Source organism: Ceratosolen solmsi, unplaced genomic scaffold (genome assembly GCF_000503995.2).
Source record: "Ceratosolen solmsi marchali unplaced genomic scaffold, CerSol_1.0 scaffold30, whole genome shotgun sequence".
In the NCBI taxonomy this organism is placed as follows: Eukaryota; Metazoa; Arthropoda; class Insecta; order Hymenoptera; family Agaonidae; genus Ceratosolen; species Ceratosolen solmsi.
Window position 1 is genome coordinate 1730351 of NW_011948421.1, and position 13473 is coordinate 1743823.

Sequence of the window (13473 nt, forward strand, 5' to 3'; positions counted from 1 at the left end):
AATTCGTACTTCTTAAAATAATTAATTTAATTAAAGAAAATAATTATAAATTGTTTGTAATGTGACGCAGAATAATCATAATAGATTATGCGATTAGAGAGAAAAATATTAATGCTAGTAATAGGTATTCATGACATACGAAATATCATCTTTTAAAAGGTTATTGCCTCTCGTAGTGGTGTCTCTGTTTAGAGCATAGAAGTTCCGTGTGAGGGGGTTGGGGGTGGTGGTAGGGGGTAGTTGTGTGTGTGTGTGTGTGTGTGGGGGGGGGTAGTGAGAGCGAGTAAGGGTGAGGGATGGTTGGTGGATGGGAGGGGCGAGAGAGAAGCTAGCCGAGACAAGTAGGAAGTCGAAGAAAATCGAATGACGAAAGGTTTAGGGTAGTAGCGGAGACTATCTCCATCTTCCTCGTTCGACCTTGACCCTGGTTATGTTGATTGAGCGTCGAATCGCGTCCATCCGACCGCATGTGCGCGGTCCGCGCGCGAGGCCTCCAAGGTCGCAGGATTCAGCAACAAACAAGAGCTCCTCCTTCTCGTCCTCCTCCTCGTCCTTCTTCTCCTCCTTCTTCTACTATTTTGCGTGGGGGAGGAAGGGCCGAGCAGCGATTGAAAGAAGCGGAAAAAGTAGGTGGGAGTTTTTCCGTGGCTGGCATTTTCGCCGCGTCAGTGACTCGCTTTTTTTCCATCCGACGCCACGGACGCGCAACTCTGTCGAGACCGGACGACCGCGTGTTGCATTCCTTTCCTTCCAAAGTCTCGAATCCAGGAGGTGCGCAAGTGTAGGTAAGTTTTTGTTTCGTGATAAATTTCTTTGCTTTTCGAAGTTCGCTCCATCGCATCGGCCGAGTCTGAGGAATGCGTGAGAAATAAAACGGCTGAGTTGTTGGCTGATTTAATGGTCGATTGTACATTATGGCTGCATTATTATATGCTTCGAATTATTTATTCTTCGAATTAATTCTTCAGATCGGCCCTGCTACGTAAAAAAAATATTAAAGATATCGCGACGTTTAGCGCAATGTAGGATTACAAATACTAAGGCGAGCTTCGCAATTTTTGTACATCGAGCTACGGCGAAGATACTCTTAACATAGTAAATATAAATATTTCTAAAAATTTTCAATCAATTCTTTAATGAAAATGCCAGATCAACGAAATTCTAGAAATTCATTTCAAAACGAGAGGTTGTCAACTCAACACGATAACCTGATAAAATTGCAATTTTATAAATTAATCCAAGCTGAATATAAGTGATTTGAAATGGAAATATGTTAATCTTTAAGTTATTTAAAGAATAATGTTAAAGAATGATATTTTTAACGAATGATGTACATCTCCTTGGTAAATATTATCATAAAAAAGAAATAAATAAACAATGATTTTGCTTAATTCTATCGATTAATTAATGATTCATCGCATCAATCACACCCTACCGTTTTAACATAGTTTAGCCATTTTTTTTTTTTTTTTTTTTTTTTTTTTTAAGCAAATTTCATTATATCAGCTATTAAATTGTAAACAAAATACAAAATTATTCGTAACAAAAGGATTTTAAGGCGTCAATTACCGCATTGACCGTATTGATCGCATTGATATACAAATAATAATAAGCATTATAATGCAAACGTACGGCTCTATCATCTTTTATAGTATAAAGCAATAAATAATATTAATAATAGTATTAACATAATAATGATAATATATTGTAATATTACTATTCAAATTTGTCTGATAGTTATAGATCATTCGAAAATTAGTGTGCAGTTGCATAATGTTTCATTAGATCTTTGATATAATTAATTTTCAGTCTTTGGTGACGTCAAGCTTAATCTGCATATGCATCTACATCAAATGATGAATTTAGGTTGTACGAGAAATTTATCACTTATTGTACCGGTTATGCAATTGCAATACTTTACGTATAAAATAGCATATTTCAATAAATGCCTTCTCATTATATAATGTAAAATCTTTAAAATATTCTTTTTAAAATAATCCGAAAAATGATTTACTTTGTTGAAACAATGGCTTACCCCGTTGACAATATTTTATCTCACTCTCATCTTCTCTCGCAATAGATATTTTATTAATTCTTGATAGTATTTCATTAGATAAAATATTCAGTTGAGTTTGTATGGTTCTGCCAATTAATCATATACATTTGGAGTAATCAGAATATTATAAATATTGCCAATTTGCAACTTAATTACAAATACGTTAAATCTGCCTATAATAAAGTCCCGTTAAAACACGTATAATAACAACAATAATAAACGCGATGCGATAAACAAATTGAAATTGATTAAGCATTTGTTCCTTATTGTACGGATAATATAGCAATACTTTATCACTTGTTATATCCTTTGCAAAGATAAAAATTAAATAATTACGTGTCGGACGAAACGAGACATAAAGTAAACAGCGATTAAAGACGAATGATCCTAGTGCAACAAATACTTGCTATATTATACATTACATTAATACATTAAGCATAATTGCATTATTATGAAATATATTATATAGAAATTAGGTAGAATAAATTTGCCTTTCCAATAAAAGCGTACAAACGATCGTTCGAATAAGAATTTAGGCTTCGTTCTAAGGATTGACAAGACTTTCGACAAATAATTCAATGGATTTTGCAATATTAACGCCTCGAATCCTTGATCGTAGCGCTCGTATAGATGTTAATTGGCGTTGATTAACGACAGGATGATCCTTCGTTATATTGTCGCCGATCGATCGGCACACTTAATTGCCTCCGAGCTACTCGATTATTCCTGACGGCGAAAATTCTTGCCGAAAGTTTATGAATAAAGATGCAACGCACCTTTCCCCACACACTGGACGAACAGTGAAATTTGCTCTTGTGACGCCGAGACGACTTTCCAACACTTTTCAATAATACAATATGCCTTTGCGATATTCCGGAATTTATCGACTCGCAGAATATACAATGGCACACGTAATACTTTGAAATTATACCTGGCATTATGCAAATTATAATCTATAAACTACGTGACGAGTTGCCATTCGGTCTATATGCAACTACAATCGCCATTCTATTTTTCTTTTTCGATTAAAATATAATTCTACGATTCACGTCAGATTGCGAAATTTTCTGAAGCCAGGAGAAGTACAATGGCTTTTTTTTTTCGTTTTTTTTCGTTTTTTTTTTCGTTTTTTTTTTTCGCTTTTTTTTTCGTTTTCTTTTTCTCGTTTCTTTTTCGTTCTTTTTTTTTGTTTTTTTGTTTTTGTTTTTTTTTTGTTTTTCTTAATAAAATAACCGAATCCATTACCAATGATATTACGAAATTTCTGAAAGCCTTTAAAAATATTCTGTCATCGTTCAATTTGCGATAATACAAAATGGTCCAGCTTATACAGCAGTTGAAAAGAGATGTGTCGAGATAGCCGAAATATCTTGCCGAATAAAATTTTTTATTCGATTGGTAGAATATACAGTGTTATAAGTATAAGTAATAATAGTCAATCAAAACGTATTATTAATGCTTTTCTATCTCAGCAAATTCATTACTTTTATTACAAAGCCAATCAAAATCAATATCTTTCAATAATGAACAGACACACGAGCTAATTGTTGATTAAACATCTCGCTCATTTAAATTTACATATTATCGTCTACGATAATTTATGTGTCAAATGGATATTTTATTTGTAAAATAATGAGAAACTTCGTTTGGTTCATTGAAGAGAAGGATGAAATTTAGTTCAAATAGCTTGACTTTCCTTAAGTTTGACATATCAATTTGCAAAAAGATTCATCTAACAAATGCGACTGATATTATCAAGTAAAGCATTCGAAAAGGATATCTTAAATCAGTATAGCGATTATATTGAATGTAATAAATAAAAAATAGCTCGATAGCTAATCCCCTAACTATGATGTCACTAGCCGAGCATATAAATCATTAGCCCAGCTAATTTACATACACATACAAGAGTAATTCATACGGATACTGTTAGGACTACTGCGGCATGGGAACGTAACAAGTGCGATACGATAATCGTGGCATCCTTAATTCTTCTAAGGTCTCATGGGCGTGGCTTAGTAATACGGGAATAACATGTAATGGACGAATTGTCTCTTACGTTCCCTCAGTGGATTAGTGGATTGTTCCATTGGCAATTAGGCTAATTGAGTGGGCCAATATCGATTGGCACAAGCGATCGTTGCCGCAATTCCTCCATCACCGTCGCTCCCTTATGGCGAATTAATCATCGCGGGCAGCCTGAAATTTTCATTGGCTTAGGTGGTGGTGGCCAGGAGGCGCTGAAATCTCGACACCGAGTTCGTCGGGACGTGACATGGCCTCGTTGCCCTCTCCGAGTCTCCATCGACCGGGAATCGAAGATCGTGGCTGGTGGATCGATGATAGCCCATTATGCGCGCTCGCCTTCGGCTCAATTTCACATTAATAACGATCGTCGTAATTACGTATGACGCATGCCAAATTGTACACGTTCAATCGGCGAAAATCACAATAACAATTTTACCTTTAATGCCGAGATTGTATATCGTATGTCGTCCTGTGAATTATATTGACGTGCAAAGTATCAAGCAAAGAGCAAAACAAACAAAAACAAACAAAAAAATAAATAAATAAATAAACTACAGATTATATTTATATGTATAATACAACATTCTTAAAAAACAAGAATAAAGAAAAAAAAAAAAATCAACAATCTACAGAACGAAATTACATTCATTTATGAAGTATCGAGTTTACTCGATACTCATTATATCGATTCATAAATTTCGCGTCAATCTTTCCCAAAAATTGTATTTAAAATGAATTTAAACTAGTAAAATTAAGTAGATGCATTTTCAACATAAATTTCCTTTTCCTTCATATATGAACGAAGTATGTATTTGTATGAGCGGTCGCGTATGCATATTGTGAGTAGATAACTATTTTTTATTCACATATATAGAGAAGTAAATTTGTCTAGTAGTAAAGTAGTAAAGTAGTGTCTATTTATTAAACATAAAAATAATAAATCGTACTACATAATAATTAAACATATGGTTATTATAGATTTAATAAGAAGAAAATAATAGGATTTCATTTAAAATTAACATGCTAATGAGCTACTCTTAACGATGGCTTTTGACATAAACGAAAAAAAATTCCTCAATGACCGTGATATCTTGATATTCATACAATTTATAATTACATTTTTAAACTACTGATGTCAATCGATACGTGATAATTTTTCTTTATATTGAATTATATATTCAGCTGTAAAATTGATAAAATTTTGAATAATGATACGACAAGTATGAAGTTTAGAAATTCAGCTGTAATAATATTAATTTTCAATTCCATGTTGATAATTGGTTTATTTGCAATCATTTGCATATCCGGTCAACGTTGCGGTCAAATTACAACAATGAAATTCATATAAAATATTTAGTCTAATATTACAACATTAAAGAATGTTATTATTAATAATAACAATAATAATAATAATTAAGTTCTCGACGCAGATATTATAACCAAGTTTAAGCAATCAATTGCAACGGAGTAATCTATGAAATTACATACTCGCTATGTAACAAATAATATAATTATACTTTCCTTTCATTAATAATTAAATTGGTAAATTATCTTGTAAGTACATAGAGTGTTGATATATTAAAAATACATGTATAATTAATGACGATGAAAATGCGAACGTTATGTGAATTTTTGAATTCAGAAAATTTTGCAAATATTACTTTAACCCGCTAATTTACATCCAATAATCAGTTGATCTTTATATCTTTACAAAGTCACCACACACAAGCGAATATTAACTAATTATTCTATTAGCATACACTAGAGACCGTATATTCGTAACATAAAATAAAGAAATTTAAAAAAATAGAAATTTTATAAAAATTATTATAAATATTTTGAATTATAGGTTCTCGGTCGTTAATTTATACAAGTTTTGTTCTATTTTTCAGTTTATGCAAAATTAGTACATTAAGCAGTTTATTGGAAATTTCAAAAACAATTGTTAAACTATAAAACATTAAAACGTTAAAGCATTAAAATGGAAAAATACAGGTTTTCAAAATGTCAAAAAAATTCTAAAATTCTAAAAAAGTCTAAAATTCACATGAAATTATTGTAGTAAATTTATTCTTCATAAATATCTTTCTTTCAGATATTGCGATAAGTTATTTTTTTCATTATATTTTAGATAATGAAGCATTTTATTAATTGAATTCCCAAGCTATAATTTACAAATCCTTTTATAAAATACAATCATTTATATATATATATAAAAAAAAAAAAAAAAAAAAAAAAAAAAAAAAAAAAAAAAAAAAAAACAGAATCATTTTATCCAACTCAAAAACATAATCCAATTAAATATGTGATTTTTATACGTAGTGTGTGACACAAAACTTAAAGCCGTACGTACTATCTCGATTAAATTGGTTAATTAAGTAAATTTATTAAATATATTGTTGTATAGGATCTATAAATTTTATTCGCATGGCTATAATAAAACACTGTTTGTATTCAAGGACAATAGGAGTTTTTTTTTTTTTTTTTTTTTTTATAATATGAAACATGAATAATGACATAGTCATAATAGTTTGACAATGAGTATAAGATTTTTTAGTGCTTTTTAGTAAGCATTTTTGTCAATCAAGATTTTTAATACTGAAGTAAATCAAGCTTTTATTTATGCAGAAAATAGTAATGTGCTATGTGTTATTTCCATTTTTTTTTCTTTCTTTTTCTTCCTTTTTTTTTATTTTTTTTTTTAAGATTTAAACTATAATAATTAACTAATAATCAAATTGTAGATTGAATCTATTTAACAACACCAAAAATTTCAAAGGTTCAATTACTGTCATAAATTTTACCAGCTAATAAATGAAAATTTCATCGGTAAGTAATTTTAATACATTTAGTATCATTAATAATTAATGTTATTTTAAATAGATCTTGATTGAATACAAAATAGATGTGGAAATGATTTTTGTTAATTATTCCTTACACCTTCATGTTTATCGAATTACCTTAATAATTGCTAAAATTATTAGTAATTTAAATAATTACTAAACATGAAACCCTATCATTCAATGTCAAAAATTGCCGCGAATGAATTTGAAGAAAGGAGTGAACGTACTCAACGATTGGCAATTTGTAAAATATCTAAAATTTTTAAAAACGAAAATTGTAAGATCAGTAATTTAAATGATAAAAATAGATATAGAAGTAGAGAAGAAAGAGGCAGAGAGAGAGAGAGAGAGATAGAGAGAGAGAGATAGAGAGAGATGAGAGAGAGAAAGAGAGAGAGAGAGAAATACATTGAATCAAGGACGCAAAATATTTTCTAAACGATTAAACGACCTGTATTTTATTATTTTCTAATTTGTAAATGTACTTTATTGTTTAAACTTTGTGAAGCGTAATCTCCATTTTGAAGGAATGTAGAGGAAATGTACTTTATGAATGCGTTATACATCTTTTATCAGTGCATTTATTAGAAGCGTAAAAAACATAAATCAAAATAACAGTAAATTTTATGAAAGATAATAGTATTTTATCATTGTGTATGGATATGAAGGTGAAAACGAAAGAAATTTTTAAATTATTGGGTCTATCTAGTTGATGATAACTATGTACAATTACATCACAATATAATTTATGGGAAAATATAGGTATTATTATGCGGCTTAAATGATCAGTGTAAGCAAGAGTATAACAATGAGGAAAAATAATATGAAATTTCAAAGAGATCCAGGCAATTTAATAGAAGTGGTGCGATGGAAATGAAAAATGTGTATTTTTGAGCATTTAAGGAGACAAGCTGAGACTACTCTCGGCAGTGTCAACTTTTTCATTATAATTACAAGGCTTTGACGAGAGAATTCATTGAAGAAAGAAGGTTGTGCTTTACAAAGACGTAAAAACAAAAAATTAAAAACGTGAGCTGCCATAATTGATGGTATCATTATTTTCTTGCGATTAAACAAGAATTTTGCCATCCGTGTGGACGCAAACGGTCTTGGCTTCATAAAACAGAATCGAGTGCTAAGTAGAATATGTCCGAGTTCGGTAAGGCCTCCCCCGCCTTAACATGCCCGCCAAACTCGCTCACTCGTGCGGCCGTAGTACGTAAGATACGTAGGTGGCGGAATCGTGCGAGCGGCCGACCGAGACAGAGAGTTTGTTTAATGAGCGATCGGGCCGTGCCTCCAATCCCCAAATGATAACCGGCCGATCGGGAGGAATGAACGACAAGGACTCAAGCGAACCCGATCGAGGCCGATCCACGTGCTCGAGCAGCCTCGGAACGAGACGAGACTCGGCGCATTATACCATCGAGACGCGGGTAGGGCGGCAAAGGCCACCTCCTCGGCCTTGAGCCATCGACGTGGCTAGCGAGCCGGCGGGGGTGTATGGCGCTTCGAGTCGTAGGGTGGGAGATACGTGCGCCGGGCGGAGGTTCGTGGTACCTTTGGCCGTGGCGCCAGAGAGCCGGCCCCAGTCGTCCGAGGACTACCGCGGTGTCCTGACGGGCGCGAGCCAGCTTCAGCTGTGACGAGAGCGAAGGACGCCGGCAAGCCCGGGCTACCGACACACCCAGTGTCGGACGAGGTACACTTCTTCGACAATTTGATTGCTGGGCCCGCAACATCTCGCTTGGCTTCTCCCTTCTTTCGGTCTGTGCTGCTCCGACGAAGGACCTGTGGTCCTGGAGAACGCTCGTGACTAAGGCGGTTTCGCCTCCTCGAATTCTCTCGCTATAATAGCGATAATAACGGTTAAGACAATATACGATCTCCACGCTTTCTCATTACCAACTTTATTATTATTATTATTATTATCTTTATTCGATTGTTTAATAGCGCGACATTCAATTATAAGACTCGCGCGTTAATTTGAGCGTACGGGCGATTTGCCGTAACGCGCTCGTTCGTTACGAAGGTGAATATTGCTATTGAATTGATAGATCGTTACCAATTTTTGGTACTTAATTAATTGTCATTATTAATAAATCAATCATCGGCGTTCGATTTACTTAAAAAAAAAAAAAGAAAAAAAAAAATTACATGTCTTATAATTGCATTAGAATAAAAAATATAATAAAAATAAAAATCACAGTCTCGTCATAGGAATACGTAAACATGTATTTGGTCAGTTTAATAAAAACTTATCGCTAATTTAATCGCTTGAATTTAGTCGATTGAAGTTGTTTTATGCCAAAATACGACATTTTGCATATTTGCGTGCAAGTCACCTGACCATATTCTGATCATTACGAATTAATCATACAGAGAAAAAGAAAAAAGTTCATAATTTTACGTAACTTTGAATATGAGGGATTATTCTTACCGTCTCATTGTATCTTAGTGGGATATAAATTATTGATTATCGATTGAAGCAAACGTGTACCGGCAAACACTTCTCTTTTACACTTCACATTTATTTTTAATACCGATCGATAATGTAATGATAAACAAAACTCGCTTGCGCCACGCCATTTTGCATTTTCTCTCTTGGTATATGTGCTCTCATATAACATTAATAGACCATCTGAAAAATTTATAAAAACAATTAATTAAAATATCGAATCGTTGAAGTTTATTAATAATTAATGTAATTAAGTTCACGGTATTATCGACATGTGAGCGCCATTTGAAATATACCAACAAGGCGATTTAATTAAGTGCACAACGCGCCGCCGGTGTAATCAGCTCGGACAGGTGTTGACACGCAGCCCTATTATTATTAGTATAAAATAAATGAGATTCGAATGGATCTTTTAAATCGTCGCATTTTGTTTGTAATTACCGCAGTCCAACGGGGCACAAGAATAAAATGTGATTTTTTTTTCTTTTTCTTTTTTTTCTCTCTTTTGTAGATATAACGTTTTCACAAATGGACGATTATCGAATTAATTCATTTATTTTACACGTAAATTTAGCAGTCTCACGAGGATAGCTTAGTTATAAGGATTAAAAAAAAAAAAAAAAAAATAAATAAAAGGGCAATTATACTAACATCACTCTCTTTACGAAAGCTGAGCACAACGACGATGCAATTGTAGCAGAATTCAGAGTATTGCGTGCACTACGGTAAAGTACGTAAATCCGTAATGCGACAAAAGAAATGACGATTGACTGGAAGTCAAGTGGACGTGAAAATATTTATTATTGTCGATATCGCTTTATGCGGAGTATTTCGCGAGATAAAATGCAAAATGTCGCGTAAGAATTGAAATGCTCAGTGCCGGGGGAGGAAGGGGAAGCCATGCGAGAGGAAGTTAGCACGGGAGGGATTGGAAATGATTGGTGAGTTACTGACGAGTGAGGGGGAGGGGAAAGAGAGAGAGAGAGAGAGAGAGAGGGATGGTTAGTGGTGGTGGTTAAGGCGAGATGAAATCAGGTGAGGAAAGGTTTGGGTTATCGGCAGTGCAGGAGGCGAGTCGCAGGACAGACGCCAGCCGAGACAAGCCGGAATCATTGAGTCGCCGGCGAGCTCCTCGTGCCGCTCCGTCTCGGGCCCGGAGTCCCCCTACGACTTCGAGCCCCAGGTCGTCGCGCCGAGCCGCCGTCGCTCGTCCCTCCTCACGGTACCCGGGAGGCGGCGTCGCAGGAGCTCCCAACTTCGCTCCCTCTCGCCCGACCTCGACGACGAGCACGACGACGAGCGCGACGACGAGCGTAGCCACGATTACGAGAAGAAAGAGAAGAAAGACAACTCTGACAACGGCAACGACGACGACAACGACAACGACCACGACGACGACGACGACGACGACGACGACGACGACGACGACTACGACGACGACGACGACAACGACGACAACGAGGGCGACGACAACCACCGGAATCGCGTACACAAGCACGACCACGGCCGCAACTACAAGGACTACGTCGGCCGCGACAACGACCACGACGACGTTCGTTTTAGGAAGGAGGCAGATAAGAAGCGACTCCTTGACTGCCCGCGGGAACACTACGAATATACCAGAGAAGCCTTTGTCGTATTGATGAGCGACTCCTTCGAGGTCATCTCTTTGCCGGCAGACATGATGCAGGTAGCCCGTGAAGCAGCTGATTATTAGCGAGACGTTTTATTCATTTTAGCGCGAACTTTTTGGCTAATCGCGCGAATGCTTTTGGATAATTTCAGCGTGGCATTTGGTGCCGAGGCCGGTAAACGAATTAGATATGACGCCGTAAATAATCCTTATGATTGTCAATTGTTTATACGAGTCTAATTGAGTCAACGACTGCAACAGTACCATTGGGAGGGGGGGGGGAGAAGGAATTAATTTATTAATCTGTACGCAGCATCCGTGAATTAATCAGCTTAGACGATTGACTTGAAGGGCACCGTTTCAATAACATTGTCGAGTGCATTTTTTTTCTTCAATGCCGTTACAGCAGCCAAATGCGTAAAATAGCAGTGAACTCGATCGATTATATATCGTAGATTAATGTACGGATATAGTGATATCAACGACTATTAATCAAACATCCATGTAATGATATTCTCCTATTGGTCAATTAACGGTTGAGCATTATTATCGAAATATATTAATGATAAATTTTAGATGAATAGTACGTGATCTTGTTGCTGCTTATGACATTATATTGTTTAATTAGATTGCTAACGAATATTATCCGTAGGTGAAAAATGTTCATATTATTAATTAAATTATATGGAAGTAGAATTGCATTGAAGTATACTGTTAGTTTTCGAATAAATTGTTTCGACCTCCTTTCACTTTAGAATTAATTACTGTTAAATTTATGTGATATTCTAAATCTCTTCGGACATTCACAAGAATATATCCAATTATGTCGTTACATAATTTTGCATTACAATCCTACTCATGTGCGAAAAAATCTATTTATTAAATTGAATAAGAAAATTGACAAAGAAAATGCCGCACTGCTAATTTTACCTCCAATAATCGAATGAATCTCTCCACCCCCCATCTACCCCCATCAACCCCCATCTACTCCAATCCCTTTATAGTACAATTTTGAAAATACCAGTTCGGTGAATTTTTAAGTCGAATTATTTTTACAAATTATTCCCCCCCCCCCCCGTGCCCCCTCCTCCCACCCCAGCCCCATCCCCATCCCCATCCCGCCCGCCGAAAAATATAAAGCGCTTATCTTCTCATATATTTCCGATCGATCGTTACCTACCAAAAATTATACTTTCTTTATTCCATTACGACAGCGACATATAATAATAATAATAAATATAAGAAATAAAATAAACGCTAGTACGACACAATAATAGCTGACTAAATCAACGGGATATTACATTTAATGAAAAAATGTGTTGGTTGCAGAGAGCAACATAAGTCTTGGGGTTGAGGCAGTGTAAGTAAACTAGGCTAGCGGACTGGATAAGTGGAAGGAGAAGCGAGAACCCCGTGCAATCTAGGCTAGACTCTGCATCCAAATCACCGTTAGTACCTTTGCCTGTCGCCTCCTACCTTTCAAACGCACTCGACCTCGAAATCCAAGTCTCATATGCATATCCTGATCATTGACCACAGGCACCGGACCTGTCATTCGCCATCTACAAACATCGACATACACGACAATACCACTTTAGCCTTCCATACCAGACTCGAAATTTTAGTGCAATGCATTTGTATATCACTGAATCGCGACCCGATTCCTTATAATGATGGGCGTCCTTATAATCTCGGGTGGGGGGATGGAGGGAGGGAGGGGGGTGGGGGTGGGAGGGGGAGAGGCGGATAGGGAGGGAATAAGGTTGACCTATTCGTTATGCAAAAATCAACATTGAGCTCGTATTTCTTGAAGCGCTCGATAGTGTTTTGAAGAATTTGTTAATTGTAAAGAAAGCACTTTTCTCGAGTCATTGAGCAAGTGAATTTGTAAGCGAGGGTATTTATGAGATTGCTTCATCATTTTTCCTCTTTTTTTCCTCTTTCAAGCCATATTGTAAGCAAAAGCAAGGATCCGAGGTCATTAAGATTTAAAGGTTCATGTTACAATGCAATGACACGAGAGGCGGCTAGTATCATCTTAAGGCCAATTTACGCTCATTTACACTTAAATCAGAATTTCTTCCTAATGTTCCCCATCCCATCGCTCCTTGCTACCGACAATCCAGCCAAAGGGCAAACGACATGTTTAATATGTTCGCCAAGTGCGAATGCCCTCTATTGTCCAATTCCCGTGCATGATTAACCAAGAGTCATAGGCAATCGCGAGGTTGCAATTGAGAAGCAATTAAAGGATGTTTGTCGAACCGTTGTTTCAGCCGGCGAGCTACGGTAAGAAGAGCAATACGTGGTACACGTCGAGCGGGGTTGGCGGTGGGGGTGGCGGAGGCGGTGGGGCAGCGAGGTCCGGGGGTGGACTCGCGGGTGGCGCGATGCCGGGGGGCGGTGGCATGGGGGGCTGGCAGAGTCGCAGCACCCCGGCTGGCGCGAGGCTCCG

The 13473-nt window shown here is 36.1% G+C and overlaps 1 protein-coding gene across 1 annotated transcript in view; it reads left to right on the forward strand.

Moving 5' to 3' along the window:
• The window catches only part of LOC105361630 (echinoderm microtubule-associated protein-like CG42247), a 54019-nt gene that overhangs the window by 29036 nt on the left and 11510 nt on the right, over nucleotides 1–13473 (forward strand). Inside the window, exons 4-5 of the mRNA XM_011498882.1 lie at nucleotides 10881–11075; nucleotides 13295–13467. Of these exons, the coding sequence (XP_011497184.1) occupies nucleotides 10881–11075; nucleotides 13295–13467 (368 nt within the window). The remainder of the gene's footprint in view (nucleotides 1–10880; nucleotides 11076–13294; nucleotides 13468–13473) is intronic.